This window comes from Myxocyprinus asiaticus, chromosome 46, assembly GCF_019703515.2.
Source record: "Myxocyprinus asiaticus isolate MX2 ecotype Aquarium Trade chromosome 46, UBuf_Myxa_2, whole genome shotgun sequence".
NCBI classification, from domain to species: Eukaryota; Metazoa; Chordata; class Actinopteri; order Cypriniformes; family Catostomidae; genus Myxocyprinus; species Myxocyprinus asiaticus.
Window position 1 is genome coordinate 29,136,555 of NC_059389.1, and position 21,231 is coordinate 29,157,785.

Here is a 21,231-nt window from a genome sequence, read left to right on the forward strand (position 1 = left end):
TGCCTCACAGCTTCTGGCACACTGTAATTTGGAGTGACGAGACCAAAATAGAGCTTTATGGTCACAACCATAAGCACTATGTTTGGAGAGGGGTCAACAAGGCCTATAGTGAAAAAAATACCATCCCCACTGTGAAGCATGGTGGTGGCTCACTGATGTTTTGGGGGTGTGTGAGCTCTAAAGGCACGGGGAATCTTGTGAAAATTGATGGCAAGATGAATGCAGCATGTTATCAGAAAATACTGGCAGACAATTTGCATTCTTCTGCACAAAAGCTGTGCATGGGATGCTCTTGGACTTTCCAGCACGACAATGACCCTAAGTACAAGGCCAAGTTGACCCTCCAGTGGTTACAGCAGAAAAAGGTGAAGGTTCTGGAGTGGCCATCACAGTCTCCTGACCTTAATATCATCGAGCCACTCTGGGGAGATCTCAAACGTGCGTTTCATGCAAGACGACCAAAGACTTTGCATGACCTGGAGGCATTTTGCCAAGACGAATGGGCAGCTATACCACCTGCAAGAATTTGGGGCCTCATAGACAACTATTACAAAAGATTACATGCTGTCATTGATGCACAGTATTAAGAACTAAGGGTAAGCAGACTTTTGAACAGGGGTCATTTCATTTTTTTCTTTGTTGCCATGTTTTGTTTTATGATTGTGCCATTCTGTTATAACCTACAGTTGAATATGAATCCCATACGAAATAAAAGAAATGTGTTTTGTCTGCTAACTCATGTTTTCTTTAAAAATGGTACATATATTACCAATTCTCCAAGGGTATGCAAACGTCTGAGCACAACTGTATATACATATATATATATATATATATATAATTATGCCTGGAAAAAGGTGCATGTAAAAGGGCTAGAAACAGCATTTTATCTTAGCATAAAGCTAAATATTCACATGTCAATTTACACATGGTTTACTATTTCTGCTGCTCCAAACTGAATTCAAAACCCCACAGAGTGTACACAACCACATCTTCTGATCGCATCATTTATATGTATAAATGTTTTCCAACTGAACTGACTAAATACTAAATTAAACAAATACCAATAAAATGTAAAGTAATCTTTTCAGTAATCAAAATACTTTTTGAATATAACTGTAGTCTGATTACCAATGATTTAAATTGTAACAGCAGTGGATTATAGTTACTAATATTTTGTATTTTAAATACGTAATCCAGTTACACATATTCATTTACTCCCCAACCATGTTCACGAACCTCACGAAAATCCAGTGTTTCTTCCCGTTGAGCGCTCATATAATATCTTCCTCTGAAATGTATATTCTATCAGACAGAATCAAAACTTCAGGATCAGGATCAAAAGTTCCAGTCAGTCAATGACTATCCAAGCAGGCAATCCAGGCCGTTTAAACTGTCAGGAGATTGCTGCTCATGCTGGATCCGCACAAGCAATTTACAAAGTAAAAGCGCTTCATGTGCGCTGTGAGTAAATGTCATATTCACTATGCACTGTATAGTATGTACTATTGTTTTGATGAAAATGTGATTAATAATTCACACATGCCATCCATGGTTTCTAGACTAATGTGTATACTGTTATTCCCTTATTCCTAATATAATAACAATTTCTTCATGTGCAAATAAATTACAACAATTTGATGACTAAACAGAAATCAGAAGATACTGCTAACTACTATTTAAAATACAATCTTATTTTATTAAAGATTATTTTTTACAAAGTTAAAGTTTTGTGTGAAATTGAGTAAATAATGTGCTAAATAAAAGTTTATTCATTTTTAGCAATTTTATGTTTATGTTATTTTACTATGTTAATTTGTGTGATATATCAACATTGGATCGGCCTATCGGCCTATCGGCCATCCTGTTCTCTGGATATCGGTATCGGCCATTAAAAACCTATATCGGTTAATCACCAAAAAAAAAAAAAAAAAAACCAATAATAATTTAAGCAAATGTTCTCTGCAAACAAATGATGCTTTCCTCAAAACTAACTACACTTTTCTGAGCCATTTTTGCAACATTTAAGCAACCTATGTTAAGGTGATTTGTAGTGGATGAAGTCAGTTCCCAACAAGTTGACACAGGTGTCCTAGCAGAGTAACCAAATGTGTAGTTTAGTCTTGACAACTCACAGAATTAGTTTTGAAGTAATATATTGGATATCACAGTTGGCAGGTTTGGTCTTGGCAGCTGTTTTGTTTTTTGTTTTTTGTTTTTGTTTTTTGACATAATATACACTGATGAGCCAAAACATTATGACCACATGCCTAATATGCTGTTGGTCCTCCGCGTGCCGCCAAAACAGTGCCAACCTGCCGAGACATGGACTCTACAAGACCCCTGAAGGTGTCCTGTAGTATCCAAGACATTAGCAGCAGATCCTTCAAGTCCTGTAAGTTGCAAGGTGGAGCCGCCATGGATTGGACTTGTTGGTACAGTACGTCCCACAGATGCTTAATAGGATTGAGATCTGGTGAATTTGGAGGCCAGGGCAACACCTTGAACTCTTCATCATGTTCCTCAAACCATTCCCGAACAATGTATGCAGTGTGGCAGGGCGCATTATCCTGCTGAAAGAAGCCACTGCCATCAGGATATACCATTGCCATGAAGGAGTGTACCTTGTCTGCAATGATGTTTAGGTAGGTGGCACGTGTAAAATTGACGTTCACATGAATGGCCAGACACAGGTTTTCCCAGCAGAACATTGCCCAGAGCATCACACTCCCTCCACCAGCTTGTTGTCTTCCCACAGTGAATCGTCATGGTTACTGGTGTAACCTCCGTTCCCTGATGGAGGGACGAGACCTTGGTGTCGATGCAGTGACACTAGGGGTCACTCTTGGGAGCCCGAGACACCTCTGGTCTTTGATAAAAGGCCAATGAAAATTGGCGAGTGGTATTTGCATGCCACTCCCCCAGACATACGGGTATAAAAAGAGCTGGTATGCAACCACTCATTCAGGTTTTATGCTGAGGAGCCGATATAAGGTCCGGCCATTTCAGCGGGTAATTCAGCATTGTGGCAGGAGGGACCAACGTCTCATTCCCTTCATCAGGGAACGGAGGTTACACCAGTAACCATGACGTTCCCTATCTGTCACTCACTCGACGTTGGTGTCGATGTAGTGACACTAGGGGTCCCTATACAAAACGCCACAAGGCTGAACTGTATTACGTGAACTGGTGGTGTGTGGTGGGCAGACTTGCTGAGTGCCTCATAGCCAGCACACCAGGTCGACACGTAACCTCCCCCAACACAGTTATGAGTGTCGAACGGCCCTTTTTGGGGACAAGTCGACTACCCAAAGATAGAGACAGGCTTAACCCAGTCGTGGCATCTTTTCCCCTTCTCTTTTTCCACTCCCTAAACAAGAAGGGGGATTATCCGACTGGGCCGCCAGGTCTAGTCGTGGGGTGTCCCTCCCAAGGGGAGGACACCGCGGAGACCACACCTCGCCCCAAGAGAGGGGGGATATTTAAGTGGAAGAATACGTCACATGGTCTTTCCAACCATGTGGAGAGCCTTCAAGGTAGATCCTGCCCAATGGGGGAGGAGTTACTACAAACATGGAGACTGGGGCAGAGGGGCTCTGCCCAAGGAAGACGCAGTTTGCCAGCAGGGAAACGAATTAGCGGAAGATATAGATCGCATGGGGTTAGCCTTACAGGGAACCGCCACATGCGGAGCACCTACCCCAGAACAGGGCTCTTAGTTAGCACGTGTACTGGGCCGGCAGCGAGTCTCTCCGAAAACTCGACTGCCACAGGGCTCGGAGGAAGTCAACCAGGGAACAAATTTTGTGAACACTACTGGGAATTAACGGTGTACGTCTTCAGCTCAAAAGGAGGTGGAAGGCGCTATGTGCAAGCGATACACCCGGCCGGCTATCCCGGGCTTATCCCACTACCTGGGACGAAACCGGTTCCACCCGGAGGTTGTAGAACCTTGCAAAGTGTTGGGTGTTGCCCAGCCTGCTGCTCTGCAAATGTCTGTTAGAGAGGCACCTCTGGCCAAGGCCCAAGAAGCCGCTACACCACGGGTAGAATGGGCTCATAGCCCTACCGGGGGTGGCATGTTTTGGGCGAGATATGCCATAGTTATGGCGTCAACGAGCCAGTGGGCGATCCTCTGCTTGGAGACAGCGCTTCCTTTCCGCTGTGCACCAAAGCAGACAAAGAGCTGCTCAGAGACTCTAAAGCTCTGCGTGCAATCCAAATAGATGCATAAAGCGCGCACCAGACACAGCAACGACAGGGCTGGGTCTGCCTCCTCCTGGGGCAGCGCTTGCAGGTTCACCACCTGGTCCCTAAAAGGGGTGGTGGGAACCTTGGGCACATAGCCCGGTCAGGGTCTCAGGATCACGTGAGAATAACCCGGAATGAACTCCAGGCATGTTTTGCTGACAGAGAATGCTTTCAGGTCACCTACCCTCTTGATGGAAGTGAGCACATTCAGGAGGGCAGTCTTCAAGGAGAGTGCCTTAAGCTCGGCTGACTGCAAAGGCTCAAAGGGGGCTCTCTGTAGACCCTGAAGAACTATGGAGAGATCCCACGAGGGAACGAGGTGCGGTCTGTAGGGATTCAGCCTCCTGGTGCCTCTTAGGAACCTGATGATTAGGTCGTTCTTCCCTAAGGACTTACCGTCAACTGCATCGTGGTGTGCTGCTATGGCAGCAACGTACACCTTCAAGGTGGAAGTGGACAGCCTCCCTTCCAGCCTCTCCTGCAGGAAGGAAAGCACTGATCCGACTGCGCATCTCTGGGGGTCTTCATGTCAGGAAGAACACCACTTAGCGAATAGATGTCACTTAAAGGCATACAGGCACCTCGTAGAGGGGGCCCTAGCCTGAGTGATCATGTCTACCACCGCAGGTCTACCACCACTTAGGTCTTCCACGTCCCGTCCAGGGACCAGACATGGAGATTCCAGAGGTCTGGGCACGGGTGCCAGAGGGTGCCCTGTCCCTGAGAAAGAAGGTCCTTCCTCAGGGGAATTAGCCAGGGGGGAGCTGTCGCAAGGAGCGTGAGGTCCGAGAACCACGTCTGGGTGGGCCAGTAGGGTGCTACCAGGACAACTTGCTCCTCGTCCTCCCTGACCTTGCACAGAGTCTGTGCAAGCAGGCTCACTGGGGGAAATGCATATTTGCGTAGTCCAGGGGGCCAGCTGTGTGCCAGCGCGTCTATGCCGAGGGGAGCCTCGGTGAAGGCGTACCAGAGCGGGCAGTGGGAGGATTTTTGGGAGACGAACAGGTCCACCTGTGCCCGTCCGAATCGATTCCAAATCAGCTGGACCACCTGAGGGTGGAGTCTCCACTCTCCCCTGAGGGAAATCTGCCATGACAGCGCGTCCACTGTAGTGTTGAGGTTGCCCAGGATGTGAGTGGCTCGCAGCGACTTGAGGTGCTGCCGACTCCGGAGGAGGAGACGGCGGGCGAGTTGTGACATACAGCGAGAGCGCAGACCACCTTGGCGGTTGACATATGCTACCGCTGCCGTGCTGTCCGTCTGAACTAACACGTGCTCGCCCTGGATCAACGGCCGGAACCTCCGCAGGGCGAGCAGAATTGCCGGTAACTCGAGGCAGTTGATGTGCCAATGCAGTCGCGGACCCGTCCAGAGGCCGGCGGCTGCGTGCCCATTGCAAACAGCGCCCCAGCCCGTTTTGGAGGCGTCTGTCATGACCACGATGCGCCTGGAGACCAGTTCTAGGGGAACACCTGCTCGTAGAAACGCGAGGTCGGTCCAAGGGCTGAAAAGACGTGACAGACCGACGTAATGGCCACACGGTGTGTCCCGTGGTGCCATGCCCGTCTCGGGACTTGAGTCTGGAGCCAGTGCTGAAGCGGCCTCATATGCATCAACCCAAGCGGGGTGGCCACCGCCGAGGATGCCATATGCCCCAGGAGCCTCTGAAAAAGTTTCAGTGGAACCGCTGTTCCCTGCTTGAATGACTTCAAACAGGCCAGCACCGACTGGGCGCGCTCGTTTGTGGAGTCCAACTCCAAACCGAGAAAAGAGATGCTCTGAACCGGGAGGAGCTTGCTCTTTTCCCAGTTGACCCGAAGCCCTAGTCGGCTGAGGTGTGAGAGCACCAGGTCCCTATGTGCGCATAACACGTCTCAAGAGTGAGCTAAGATTAGCCAGTCATCAAGATAGTTGAGAATGCGAATGCCCACCTCCCTTAACGGGGCAAGGGCAGCCTCTGCGATCTTCGTAAAGACGCGAGGAGACAGGGACAGGCCGAAAGGGAGGACTTTGTACTGATACGCCTGACCCTCGAACGTGAACCGCAGGAAGGGTCTATGTCGAGGAAGGATCGAGACGTGAAAGTACGCATCCTTCAGGTCTACAGCCGCGAACCAATCTTGATGCTGGACGCTCGCAAGAATGCGTCTTTGCGTCAGCATCTTGAACGGGAGTCTTTGTAAAGACCGGTTCAGTACTCGCAGGTCCAAGATTGGCCGCAACCCACCGCCTTTTTTCGGTACGATGAAGTAGGGGCTGTAAAACCCTTTCTTCATCTCAGCTGGAGGGACAGGTTCTATCGGGTCCTTCCGTAGGAGGGTAGCGATCTCCGCGTGTAGGGTGACAGCGTTTTCGCCCTTGACCAAGGTGAAGTGAATACCGCTGAACCTGGGCGGGCGCCTAGCGAACTGAATCGTGTAGCTGAGTCGGACGGTCCGGACCAGCCACCGCGACGGATTGGAAGGCGCAAGCCATGCGTCCAAATTCTGCGCGAGGGGGACCAAGGGGACAACATCGTCGGACGTACCGGCAGGTGGTGCCTCACGGCGGGGCGGATCGCGAGGTGCCACAGCACGTCATGGCCGTGCTGAGTCTAGGGACATCGAAGCACTTACCTGGCTCCTTGTGACCACCCCGGGAACAGCCAGAGACAGGGGAGGAAAAGGCCTGTCCTTGTAGCCCATGGAGGCTGCCACATCGGGGGTGGCTGTGTGCCACAGCTGGGTGCTCAGAGGCGGAAAGGGCACCGCTGGAGCGCCAATCCTGCAAGAAAAAGCCCGTGGACGGTAGTCGTGGTGACGACCGTACACACTGTGTATGTGACCCAGGAAGGAAGGAAGCCACTCTTTTGCTGAACTGTTGGGTACCGCAGCCACTTGGGCGTGCGGTGAAATCAAACAAAAAGGCAACAAAATATTTTCCACCCGGCCCTCCACCGGGGGATGGAGTGGTCTTCCTACCAGCTCCATGTGAGTGGGTTCCCTCATCCCTCAGTTGCCCATCTCAGGGGCGCTTCGAGGACCTCCATGGGTTCTTCGGCAACCGGCTGTGAGATGGGTGGCATCGGCTTCCTGCAGTGGGCTCCACGCCGGGGCCAGGCTGAAGGGGCGGGCTGCGGCGGAGCCGGTGCAGTCACCGCAGGGGGACGCCCTTGGCGACGAGCAGACGGGGTGCAGGATCTTGAGCCGTGCCGGGGCAGGATGTGCCAGATTGCTTCCGTCTGCTGCTTTACCGTCGAGAACTGCTGGGCAAAGTCCTCAACGGTGTCGCCGAATAGGCCCGCCTGGGAAATGGGGGCAGCAAGGAACCGTGTCTTGTCGGCCTCGACCAGGTTGAGCCACAGGTGGCGCTCCTGGACCACTAGTGTGGCCATCGTCCGCCCGAGAGACCGCGCCATGACCTTTGTCGCTCGGAGGGCGAGGTCAGTCGCCGAGCGCAGTTCCTGCATCAAATCTGGGGCGGAACTACCCTCGTGCAGTTCTTTCAGCGCCTTGGCTTGGTGGACCTGCAGGAGAGCCATGGCGTGCAGGGCAGAGGCGGCTTGTCCAGCAGCACTGTAGGCTTTAGCCATCAGGGACAACGTGAGCCTACAGGGCTTGGACGGGAGCTTAGGGCGTCCACGCCAGGTGGCGGCGCTCTGCGGGCATAAGTGCACCGCGAGCGCCTTATCCACCGGGGGAATCGCCGTATAGCCACTGGCCGCCCCGCCATCGAGGGTAGTGAGAGCGGGTGAACTGCGGAGTTGGGGCCGGGCAGTGAAAGGTGCCCCCCACGACTTCGTCAGCTCCTCATGCACTTCTGGGAAGAATGGCACTGGAGCGGGGCACGGCTGTTTTGAGTGGCGCCGTGAGCCCAGAAACCAATCATCAAGCCGCGAGGGTTCAGGGGAGAGCGGAGGGTTCCACTCTAGCCCAACGCTCGCGGCTGCCCGGAAAAGCATGTCCGTCATTTCGGCATCGGCCTGTGACTGGGCGACCGTCCCCGAAGGGGGAAGCCCAGCTGAGGCTTCTGCGTCCAACTGGACAAGCCCGCTCTCCGATGCTGCGCTCGAGAGCTCATCATCTTTGCGGGCCCCAAACAAGAAGCCAGACTCGCCGTGCGACGAGCCAGCGAGCTCATCCGGAAACCCGATTGGGGCAGATGAGCGTGCTGGGGAATGGGAGGTCCGCGGGGGGATACCCGGCGGAGACGATCCCATTGAGGTCCCCAAATCGCCCCCAGTGCTAGCCGCGCTGACCTCATACCCGTAGGTAGAAGGAGCGAGGCGGGGAGCTGCTGGGGTGGCTTGCTTTCATACTAACATGAACCATTCATAAACGCTGCCTCTGTGTGGGTCGCGCCCAGACACGAAAGACAGCGATCATGACCATCCGAAGTTGAGAGAAAATGACCGCAACCAGGAATAACACACGATCAGAAAGGCATCTTTAGAAAGACGCGTCTTTAAAAAGACGTTTCGTGTGTGCGCTCTTTTAGAGAAATATACTCTTTTAGAGGGGAAAAATGCTCTTTCAGAAAATATACTCTCTAGTTTTTCTGCCGAAGTGCCCAGGGGCATTCTCTGCAGTGCACCAGTGCAGAGGAGGGAGAAGCTGCTGAAATGCGCCGTCAGATCCAGCAGAGGTGAATGAACAGTGCTATTCAGCTCAATGAGCATGACCGTTCCGCTCCGAAGAGAAAATCTGAATGAGTGGTTGCATACCAGCTCCTTTTATACCCGTATGTCCGGGGGAGTGGCATGCAAATACCACTCGCCAATTTTCATTGGCCTTTTATCGAAGACCAGAGGTGTCTTAGGCTCCCAAGAGTGACCCCTAGTGTCACTACATCGACACCAACGTCGAGTGAGTGACAGATAGGGAACTTGGTGCCATCACTTCCCCAGGTAAACGGCACACACGTACACAGCCGTCCACATGATGTAAAAGAAAACGGGACTCATCGGAACAGTCGACCTTCTCCCACTGCTCTAAGGTCTAGTTCCGACACTTGCATGCCCATTTAGGCGCTTTCGACAGTGGACAGGGGTCATCATGGACACTCTGACCAGTCGGCGGCTACTCAGCCCCATATGCAGCAGGGTGTGATGCACTGTGTGTTGTGACACATTCCTCCCATAACCATCATTCAAATTTTCTGTGACTTGTGCCACAATAGAACTTTTGTCAGTTCAGACCAAACAGGATAACCTTCATTGCCCTCTAGCACATCGATGAGCCTTGGGCTCCAAACACCCTGTCGCCGGATTGTGGTTTGTCCCTCCTTAGACCACTGTGTGTAGGTACTCACCACTGCTGACCGGGAGCACCCCACAAGCCTTGCCGTTTCAGAGATGCTCTGACCCAGTCGTCTTTAGGTCTTTACTCCAGCCCATTTCTCCGGCATTCAACATGTTGATTGTGAGAACTAATTGTTCGCTTACCATCTAATCTACTCAGACCTTGAAATGTGGCCTTGTTAGGAGATGATCAACGTTATTTGCTTCACCTGTGAGTGGTCATAATGTTTTGGCTCATCTGTGTATCTCAGGATACAAATAACCAAGGTCCAAAAAAACAACTTTTGAGTTGTTCCACAACATGTCAACAGTACCTTGGTAAAATTTTGTGCTGACAGTACAAAGGAATCAGATGTTACAGCATTTGGAACTCTGGTAGCCTTTTTTTATTTAAGTGTCAGATACCTCTCCAAGCAAATAATTCAGGGGTTTTATTGATCTTTAGAACTGCGTTGTGAAAATCTTAAGTGTGGCTTAAGTTTACAAATATGTTTTTGGGGGAAAATGTATACCAGGACAGATAATGTTAATCAATGTAATTACTGTCATTGACCCAACAAATTACCACATTAAATGCTTTTGTGTTTTGAAATGTTGTTTAGTTTGTGATAAATCAACAGGTTAATTGAGGCCTGAAGCACTGACCAATGTCAGTAGCGCGTGCAGGCATAGGTCTTCTCCACTGTGTGACAAACTTGTAGGCATCCAGTCGGATCTCAATGATGTTGTTGAGGAGAGCGAGTAGAGGAGCCAAAGGAAATGCAGCCACGAAGATTGTGGTGAAACCAAACTGGAGAACTTTACAGAAAGAATACACACATCAACATGTTTACGCTGAAGCAAACTAGAAAGCTTCCATTTTAATTAACAAAATTTGTACATGCAGAGTAGATAGCTTTGTTGTCAGCACATTTATATCTCACATAATAAATAATATGCGTTATCGAGGAGAACTCACCCATCTCAAGGTACTCATCCACCAGGCCGTGTGCGTTCATGGGCTGCAGGTTCCAGTCTCTGTCCCACTGCGGCAGCTCTTCATTACTGTTATTCTGCTCTCCTGCACGCTTCATCTTACGCCGAGACCACCAGTTCTGTAGCAGTCTGGGTGAAGAAACACAAATAAAAATTGACTTAAGTTGTTGAAGTAAAGCAAAAGCCTTCCATTTCTTTGCAGACATTTAGTATAATAATATGCACAATACTGTGTTTCATATTCAAAAAATCTTATATGGGTGGTTCTTTTTAGATTTTTAGAAAGTGAAGTCTTGTTAAAACATTTCTTATTTTTTTTTTTTTTTGTTCACTAACAATGTCCAACAGTGTATGTACATGCATCATGGGAGATTTATTTAGTTTTTGTCATTTATTTCTGAACGTCCTGAAATATCCCACTACAGTGTCATTTCCAACACATCTCAAATTCTGAAGTGTGTTTAATAGAATTTTGTGGTGGAAATGATGCTGGTGGAAATGAGATTTGTCTTGCTGAAACTAATTTCATAGCTAACACTGATTATATCCAAAATTAACACAATAAAATCATATTTTCACACTTTTTGTGTAATCTGGCAAAGTTGACTGGAAATGATGCCCAATAAAACTATTTTTATTGGGACACTGGAGGTTACGTCATTCACTAAATAGGGAGCAAGGGAGCATCCTAAAGCTTTCCTATGAAGCCAAGTGCATTCACTTGTTTCAGGCTGCAGATGATGTTTGGAGCACTCAACATGTTTGGCAGACATGGGACAATGATAATCATACATAGATTCAGAATTTATAATGTTTAATTTTATTTTAACATGGTTGGCAGTGATTGGACAATGCACTTCTTGTTTCAGAATTAATTATGCTAATTTCTGATTGGTAAAATGCTTCAGCACTAGCTATTACTTGTTTGTTTGACTGTGCAAAGAGAGAAAAAAACACTGTAACATAAAAAAAAAAAAGAAAATAATAAAAAAATAAAAAATACTTGTATAGTATTTTATTTGTGCTTTTCACAATACACATTGTTCCAAAGCAGCTTTACAGAAAATCTGCTGTAATGTCTGAAACATCTAAAAAACATGAATAACCAACACTCCTGGAAACATAATACACAATTTTATTAAAAAAGATCTGACCTTCTATAGCTTGGCATTATTTAAAATTTAGTCCCGCTGTCCACATTTGTGGACATAAATTGTTTTTGTTGTTTTGCATGTCTATTAGATGCTACTAGTAACAAATCAAAAAGGGAAATTGAAAATGCCACATCAGTAACGCTCGGGTCTCAGGAGATTAAATGTATCTACATATTAATAAGCAATATAAGAAAAGATAAAGTGGGAGTGAGGGGAGTTGGAAAGCAGAAAGTGGTTGAAAATGTAAAGCCTTGATGTCATTTTGAACATGTAACTTGTTAATTGTAACTTGTATTGTGGATAATACATTTGACATAATGTCACTTCATGTCCCCTAAATATAATCTGTTCTCAATGTAGATCTACTTGGAAACAATTTAATTTGATTTTGACACATTAATCTTAAGTTTATCACATTGCATATTGCCGCCACATTTCCGATTATCGCATTTTTTCTCCATATCATGCAGCCCTAGTGATCAGTTATAAACATGTTAATTCTCTTTAGAAAAACCAAAACAAAAAAAAAAAAAAAACAGGCTAAAATTTAGTATGGTGGGGCAAAGAAATAGGAAATAAGACTTGTTTTATGAGGAAATAATGTTATTTTGCCTATATTACCAGATATGACATATCCACCTTGCAACATGTCCCTAACACCTTCTAAACCAAACATACACTCTTGTGAGCCAAAGTGATATTTTCCTTAATTTTTCCTTTAACTCATCTCATATTTCATCTCAAGCATGCCCTTTACTGACAGTACTTTTGTCGACTTGGTTAAAAAGTGCACTAACTTTAAAAAAAAAACGTTATTGGGGCAACATTGTTTATAAATAACTGTGGGACAGGCAACATTTTTGAAAAACTTATAGAAATCTTTGTCACACAATAAATATTGAAATGGTTTGTTTATTTCACTCTTTGTTTAGATTCTTATAGTTTTAAACATGTAATAATTCAAATTTACATAATGGATTTTCAGCGTTTAATATTGAAAGTCTGGGTCTAGGGATTTGAAAAGTACCAAAAATTAAGCGATGAAGTTCTGGTAAAAAGTTTTCTATTCTGTTTTAATGAGACCTTCATATAACAAATAGAAAAAGTTTAAATCAACCACTTGTCATGAAATTACAGCCTTAGGGGTAAAAAATAATATCAAAATAACAATAAAATCAATAAATAAACTAGATTTTAAGGAAAATTCAATTTACTAATTCAATATGTACAATATTACAATGATGTCATTACTGTTTGTTAACTGTTTGTGAAATGTGAAAGTCAATGAAATGTTACATTTTGAAATTAAATAATTAAAGCCCAAATTTCTTAAAATAATACAATTTACAAAACATAAAAACTGAAATGATTTACAAAAAAACTATTTGAAGTCTGTAAATTAAGCAGTTTGGATTTAATTAATTGCAGAAGTTTAAAGGTGCACTCAGACATTTTTGCACTTACACTGACACCTAGGGGTGTGGATGAAGCATCATTCAAATGCAAACGTTTTCAGTTTCCAATGACATTGTAGAAATTCACTATTCACAGTCAGCTATTATTATATAAAATATTGGATATATTATATCCAATAGTGAAAGTGTAGAATAACAGGGTGGTTACAGAGATTAAAAGTAATATTTGACATGTCATGTGATTCTAACATGGCAGCCCCCATGAGGAGACCCTTTCCATGTAGATTAAAACTGTTTTTAAAAGGTTACAGATAGGCTATGATTGGAGTCTTGATCTCACGTAAGTGTTCATTATTTGATATACTGTATATGTTTAAAATTACTATTCATTTCTAAAGGAGTAATACTTTTTTTAATAGGGGGAAAAAAAATAATTGAGTGCACCTTTAATAAATGGATTTAGAGGTTAGAACAAACCCCAACCAGGGGACTATATAGTGCTGCCTTGCAAACACTGTAATAATCATACTTGTAATTAATAAATGATGTGCCAGTAAGCTGTTATGTTATACTAATGACTGAAAAAGGACATTGATGGTAATCTAAACTAATGTCCCTCATCATGCTTTCTTTAAAGCACACTCTGTAGTCATGGCTCTTTCTAATGATGCGTACACTTTTCTCTGTATTGCAGGGTTGGCAAAATCACTCAGCCATGAGTGCAGTGAACAAGAACTGAGGACAAACTCTCTGTGTGCCAGTGCAGCTAACACCTCCTGCTTCTGTCCGCATGAACCCTAATAATTGAGTTACAAAACTCTCTGTGCTCTGACACTCAGTAACATATGTCTCTGTTTATCTGATATGAGATCTTAACATAACATAAAATTCATAATGCATACCATATACCGTACACAGGTAGTTGAGGCATAATGTCCATGGACTTTTTATAATCAACATCATTATTTGAGGTTAAAAGTTTTATATATAAATGTATGTGCAGTGGCGTCTCAAAGGGGACCTGTTAATTTGTGTTTTGTGTGTTTGTGTGTGTTAGATTAGTTTGTGTATTAGGTTTATAATAGTTTAATGAAGTCTTGTTTGTGTTCAAAGAGAAGTGTCTTTTACTTGATGCTCATGAGTTTAATGTCTTAAACTGTTTGACCCTGTTACTTGCTTATAAAACTGTGTTTACACTAAATTTAGGATATGATTTTGTTGGCCACAAAGTAATATTCATTCCAGAATTGATAAAGACACTAATTTCAACCTATCGCTGGACGAATAAGTTGATTGAATGTTAAATATTAATTCTGTTAGATCATTATTCCTGCTTTTAACCAATAATGAGCTAAATTCCTACACTAACATCTTCAGCATTACTGCTGAGAGTCGCAAAAGATGGAGTAAACACAACTTGCCTACCTGCCTCAGTTCCAAGTTGAGAGGAAAAGTACATTTTCAACACGGCGGAAGAGGGTACGGTTTCTGTGTCGTGTCAAAATAAGAGTTCCCCAAGAAATATACAAGAATAAAACTGGTGTCCTTCAGGTTTTCTCTCAGATAGCAATGACTTGAATGTGAGTGAAATACTCATAGGATATTTCCGATAGCACATCCAAATAGGCAGCATCATTCCACGATCGCTTGGAGCAGATTTCTATCATACTACAGCTGAGGAATAGAGTTAAATTAACAGCTTCAGCATTGCTGTTTAATCACTAATTTGGAGTCATGACAGACACAGGTAATCACACACGCTCAGTTGCTCTCTCTTTCTCCCTCTATTGCTCTCTCTCAGAAACACATACACACAAACACGTCCTTGCTACTCCAGTAACTTGCCAGAAACAGCCCAAGCCTGCATTACTTGTTCTAAAGTGACACTTTGAATTAGTCTTTTAAACTAGCAACGCAGCTGCACTGGGGCCCATGTTCGTTTTCATTGTTCACTTTTGGACAGCAGTTGTAGGCTCCCTTTTCACTCTGGGTCCCAGTGCGGCTGCACACCCTGTACTGCCTGTAATAACGCCATTGCCCATAAGCGATAACAACTAGCACAACAATTCCATTAAAAATAAAACAATTATTACCTTTTCCTATTTAGTGTTTCACATTCGACCAGATTGGATCTACCTGCAAATAATCTATCATCAATTTATAGACAGGTACTGAAATACTAGATTTTGATTGGTCAATGGCGCCATCTAGCGGTCTGATATTTCTGAGTCATCCGGGTATTGCGAGTCATCTACTTCTCAGATCACTACCATCCGAGTGTGATCTCTAGAAGTAAGCTAATAAAATAATTTTAATTAAAATCAATGTTTCATGTCAATTTATTTATTTATTTGCAATAAGCTGGATAATGAGGAGTCAGATGGTCATTTTTAAGAAATAAACACCAAATGAATTTAGATGCAAACCGGAGGTGAAATTCGTCTGTTCAGCAATTTCTTTCTTCTCACATAATTACATAATTTCAATGCAAATCTATATTTTATGTCCATTTATTTATTTATTTGGTTAGTAACTGTAATAAGTGGGATAATGTACACTCAGCCGGTTGTTATAGCACAATAAACCCCTTCAGGGTGATACAAGACTCCTCAGCCAGCTGACTGTACATTATCCCTTACTTAGTATATAAATTAATAAAGATTTTTATTTAATTTTTTTTACACAAGAAAATGTAGCATCTGAAGCAGTATATACCATATACTATGTGAGAGTGACACAGCCTTTTAAAGTTGACTTAAGGCCTCGATATACTTCCGGAGAAGTTCTTATTCATTCTTCGTTCATAGAACTTTCAAAGAAGTTCTAAACATCCGAGCAACGGTTTACTGTTTGAGAACATTCAGACCACTGTGGGAGGTGTTTAGAGTAGAATTCTAGTGAGATCAGTAAAAGAAGCTGTTTTAACACCTCAAAAGACAAAAAAACAAATGATGATAGGCATACCCTTGGCATCCAGGTCACACCTACTGATGACGTAGACCAATGGCAATAAGAAGGTATTAAGCGGTCAGTTAGAAGTATTCCTAAAAGTTCGCCCAGGCAGGTTCGTTTGCCCGCTACACACTCTCCGTGAAGGTTTCAGGAGACTGCTTATAGATTTGGAACAGTACTACAGTTTCTCCAAGGATCTAATACTTACGGGTAGCCCAGCTCCATGAAGTTATTCCAGATCTGTTTCAACACCATGATCACTCCCATTTGTAGGCACAAATCAATTAGACAACCACTGGGATGACACTGAGAAAGAGAAATCAGCATAAATATTTCTGCTGGTAATTATTATGGCATATCCTCTATCATTCCCCGAGACACCATTCAGAATAGATTTTAAAAACAGTACACAAGTGTTATGAGCAATCGCAGTTGTTGAAGATGCAATTATGAGGGAGTCTGCACTGAATAATGACCATTTTATTGAAATCTCAAGGCTGTTGCGTAACAGAGGTAGAGCTTTGATATGGGAGCGTCGATCATGCCAAAATGCAATAATAACCGAGTGCGAGAGGAGTCATTACAGCCTATCTCATCTAACCCACCTCCTCCATTCTCCATCGGTTAAACAGCTTATTATAGTCACCCGGCCTGCCAGCAAACCTGTGAACACACACAAACACAATACACACACATCACAATAACACATACAATATTACCTTTGAAATTCAATTAGACATGCTATCATGGGGGAGGGTGTCTGTGTTTGTATGTGCTTTACCGCCAACGGTGGAAAAATCAAGCTCCTGTATGTGTTAGGAAATTAGGAAAAATAACAGATCTCAAGTGGAATAGTCAGGGCAAATGGATGCAGCAAAAGCTAGTAAACAGACTATTGAAAATGGAATTGATCTAGTTGAAAAACAAACAGCAAATGTACAGTGGGATTCAAAAGTCTGCTTGTGCAAATGCAACATTTTTCATATTGTATGCTTTTCCGTTGCAAATTATATTAATTCATATAACAATTTGATTGAAATGTTGCACTGAAAAATTAACATGGATTAGAGAATTTCTTACACCCTGTCTACACCGGACACAAGCGGCGCGTTGCGTCACGTCCAAGGCAATAGAACCCCATTATAATCAATGATGCAGTCTACACTGAAAGCATCTGTTGCGGTGCGTCTGTTGAGCCGACAGTAAACGGGTGTCCCATTCCATTTTGCAGTACACATGCTGGCACTACTACTGCCAACAATGCAAATAAACGGTTTAGAACGTCCAGTGTAGACAGCCTCAAGCCGTCGTGTCATTGCGTCAATGGACACTCCTGGTGTAGACAGGGCGTTAGTATTTGGTATCACAACATTACAAACTTTGATTTTAAGCACAAAAGCATTTGAAAATTGGATAAAAAGACAAAGCTACTTAACGTCTATCATGAAGGAATGTACTACAATCCCATGAAGCATTGCGAATGACATAATCAAATTAAAAACAATGGAACATTTTTGAACTATTGATTTATATTTGTTGAAATGTGCAGAATAAGGCAGACTGATGGCTTCAACAAGAGCATAAACCATTGATTAACAACTTTGGAAGTCAAAGTAGGTCTGTCTTTAAAGGTTTGTAAGTTATTGTTAAAATCAGTTCACTTACGGAAAAAATAAACAGGATTTTCACTTCTGGAAATTGACTGTAGAGCTCTATAGCGCGATGAGATGCGGCAGGCAAATAGCTCTAATTTGGTGAATAAAGAGCAATACATAATGAGCCTAATTTACATAGAAAGGCATGTTTGCGCGGAAAGGAATAACAGTGACTTTGAAATACTAAAGATGATGTGCTATTTCAGTGCAGATTGCTCCTTCTTTAAGAGGTCATGACATGAGGAATAACATTTTCCAGAGGTCATTGTATTATATACCAAGCAACAAAACAAAACTCGTTTGGAATTTGTGGAGTTTATGATGTCACAAGGACCAAATACATCTGCATATGACTGCCTTGACACCAATGCCTATTTTCCATCATTGCACCCTTAGCCCCGCCCACTGGTGCTCAGTCAGTCACACAGGTGAAGAGGAGAGAGATGGGCCTGTCATGGGAGATTCATCCAAAGAGGACTTACACAGGACACCTTCATGTGCCTGTCTGGATTTAAATGTTTTCTACATAAACGTGCATGGCTTTGACCGTTATCACACATCTCGCGCCACTTTTAAAAAAACACAATGTCAAGTTATAACTCTAAAAAGGACACCCTTATAATTTTTCATCTTGCTGTGTGCTGTCTTGCTGTTGTGCTGTTTTGAAGGCATCCTTGCCATTTTTGCACACATCTGTGCTATATTTAATTGTTGATCTTTTGTAAACATGCACTACATGAAATGCGCGCCGCATTTTAAGAGCGGTACAAGTGCATCTCATTCTGCTGCTGCCACTGACTGGGAGAAACACATGCTGTTCTGTGTGTAAACAAACCTTGAAAATGGGAGATGTCACTCTGGTGAAGACCAGTGTCTCTGCTTTGGCCTGTTGAAGCTAGTTGAAGCACCCAACATCACCGTGGATTGAATTACGTATTCAGAAGATGTCAGCATGGATTGCTTGTGAACCAGTCACAATATGATTCAAGCTTTGTTAAGGAACTGTTATTGAAAGATGGGGCAGTTAAATTTGGACTATTGGATGAAACACCATAAGTAACCAGTTCCATTAACAAATGTTTATTAAATGTCATGACTGTTTGATAGTTTATGCTGTGCTTGAGTGAACAGTTTGATACATTCAGATGAAATGTGCTGGGTGTACTGTACGTTTTGTTTTAACCCTGAAATGTGGTTTTATAATGTTGTGTGGAGTTTGTTCATTTTCTTCGGATTGAGTTTCAAATATTTCTTTATTGGAAGGGCTGCATGATGTTAGCCAATCACAACAGTGGGCGTTTACAGTGAAGTCTTAAAGGGCCAGACAGCTTAAAACCCAGTGTTTCAGACAGAGGGCCAGAGACAGGGTGGAAAATGATTATATATTACTAAATTATATAATAATTTACTACTACCATTATAAGTGGACCTCAGGGAAGATAATTAAATTATAAAAAAAGAGCATGTCATGACCCCTTTAAACTACATTGTGGGTGGTTAGTGAATAAAATGCAGGGTTTTTTTGCACGGAAGTACCATGCGTAAAAGTTGCACAACCATTTTGTGAATTCAACCCTTTAACTTTTGAAACCTACTGTAAACCCACTCATTCAGAGATCTGAGAGTTGCTCTGAGCACTCACCTCCCTAAGAAGAACGCTATGTAGAAGGTAGAGCTGTTCAGATTGACGAACTGGAAGAGGAACATCTTAAGGGCAAAGCTGTTTTCCCATTCTGACTCTGTCCGTGGGTGTTCTAAACCACAAGAGAGAAAACTTTCAAACTTCAGCCATACCAGAACGATAGAGTTTACAGCACTGCAGGCTCTTCTATGCTGTCTAACTCGAGTCTTACTGTCATTCAGGAATGTGAAAAGTTTCTCACAGCTAGAAGACTAGAATTTTTCACCCTTAATCAATTGTCACCTTGACTGGATCTATACTTACCCAGGTTTGTAAGTAAGTAGGCCACTTTCTCATAGACCTGTTGGGGAAAAGAAAATTCACTACAGTACCACTACATTTACATTTATGCATTTGGCAGACGCTTTTATCCAAAGCGACTTACAGTGCACTTATTACAGGGACAATCCCCCTGGAGCAACCTGGAGTTAAGTGCCTTGCTCAAGGACACAATGGTGATGGCTGTGGGGATTGAACCAGCAACCAATTACCAGTTATGTGCTTTAGCCCACTACGCCACCACCACTACAGAAAAGGCTGAGAAACTGAAACATCAAGTTTTACAGACTACACCACAAAAATATGTTTAATTGCCATGAACAACAGGCGCTCTGAAAATGAACTTATACCTACACATTAATTATTTGTCGTATTTCCCATAGTATACATCCAAACATTTCACTGCAAAAAAATAAATAAAAATAAAATATTTTTATAAATCTATTCAAATCAAGGGTGAAAATCCTCCTCCCAACAAAAGTGTTTATATTTCAGTAGGTCAATTTTTTTTCTTAATTTGGTTAAAGCACTGTTTACTTAATTTGTATATTTGTTTAGTTGCATTTATTTCTTGGTTTCTTATTTTATTTGTACCTGAATACTGTTTACCTAAATAATGACTTGAAAAATGTGTACACATTTATTTAATTCAGAGATACTTGAAGGCAACACATTTAATTTATTAATAATTATGTTATTAAGCATATTAGTTGTTGGTGACTTTTTGGTATCTTGTCAACCCTTTATATACAGTATTTATACACTGATGAACCAAAACATTATAGCCAGTCATAGGTGAAGTGTGTTGGGCCTCATGTATTCAGATAGAAGACAAAGGCAGGCCTAACACAGTCGTAAAAACCTAACTCAAGCCCCCACATTCCAAGTCGTAAATTATACTGATAAAAATTGCGCAAAAATCAAACAAAAGGGGGTCCAAAAAAGACTACAAATCCCACGAAGCCCTTGCTCACTAAAGGATCGAACTCTCAACTCCCATTGGATGAGGCACACAACAGAACGTCCCTCAAAAATTACATCATCAGGAGTTGAAATACCTCTGAAATGCTTTCGGGATTTGCTTCCAGCAACTTTGCTTGCAGTGTGTGGACGCAGTTCAACGCTGCTCTCATGTGCAACCTCGTGGCACAAGGAAGTAACGTCCGATTTGAAACTGTAGCCATATAATCTCCATCTCGCTGGACGAGTTGAGATTACTCTGTGTTCAACCGAACACTAACGGATCCGAAGGAGACAACTGAGCAATTCGCATCTTCATCCGTTTGCCTACAGAAGTGAAGAGATTAAAGATTTCTCTTCCATCTTCAATCATGTTGACATTTCTGAGTTCTCCGCCAGCCCGCCGAGAATCAACAGCCGTACCGCCCGCCGACAGAGCGAGGAAACAGCCTCCCGTCATCACCCGAGCCTCAAGGAACCGGGTCGGAGTTAATGGACAGAGGAAAACACATTCTATCTGTGTCCTCATGCGATTCAAGTAAGAGGTTTACGTCTGGGCAGAGATAGAATATTATAGTGTGTTATTCTTGTGTTTCAAGGTTTTTGCATGTACAGCTTACGGGCCGCCATGTCC

At 43.5% G+C, this 21,231-nt stretch overlaps 1 protein-coding gene across 1 annotated transcript in view; it reads right to left on the bottom strand.

Moving 5' to 3' along the window:
• LOC127436323 (anoctamin-3-like) overlaps positions 1 to 21,231 on the bottom strand; it is a 186,912-nt gene that overhangs the window by 7,430 nt on the left and 158,251 nt on the right. The window contains exons 17-22 of the mRNA XM_051690414.1: positions 19,623 to 19,659; positions 19,320 to 19,431; positions 16,628 to 16,685; positions 16,231 to 16,328; positions 10,485 to 10,630; positions 10,172 to 10,324 (exon numbers count right to left, since the gene is read on the bottom strand). Of these exons, the coding sequence (XP_051546374.1) occupies positions 10,172 to 10,324; positions 10,485 to 10,630; positions 16,231 to 16,328; positions 16,628 to 16,685; positions 19,320 to 19,431; positions 19,623 to 19,659 (604 nt within the window). The remainder of the gene's footprint in view (positions 1 to 10,171; positions 10,325 to 10,484; positions 10,631 to 16,230; positions 16,329 to 16,627; positions 16,686 to 19,319; positions 19,432 to 19,622; positions 19,660 to 21,231) is intronic.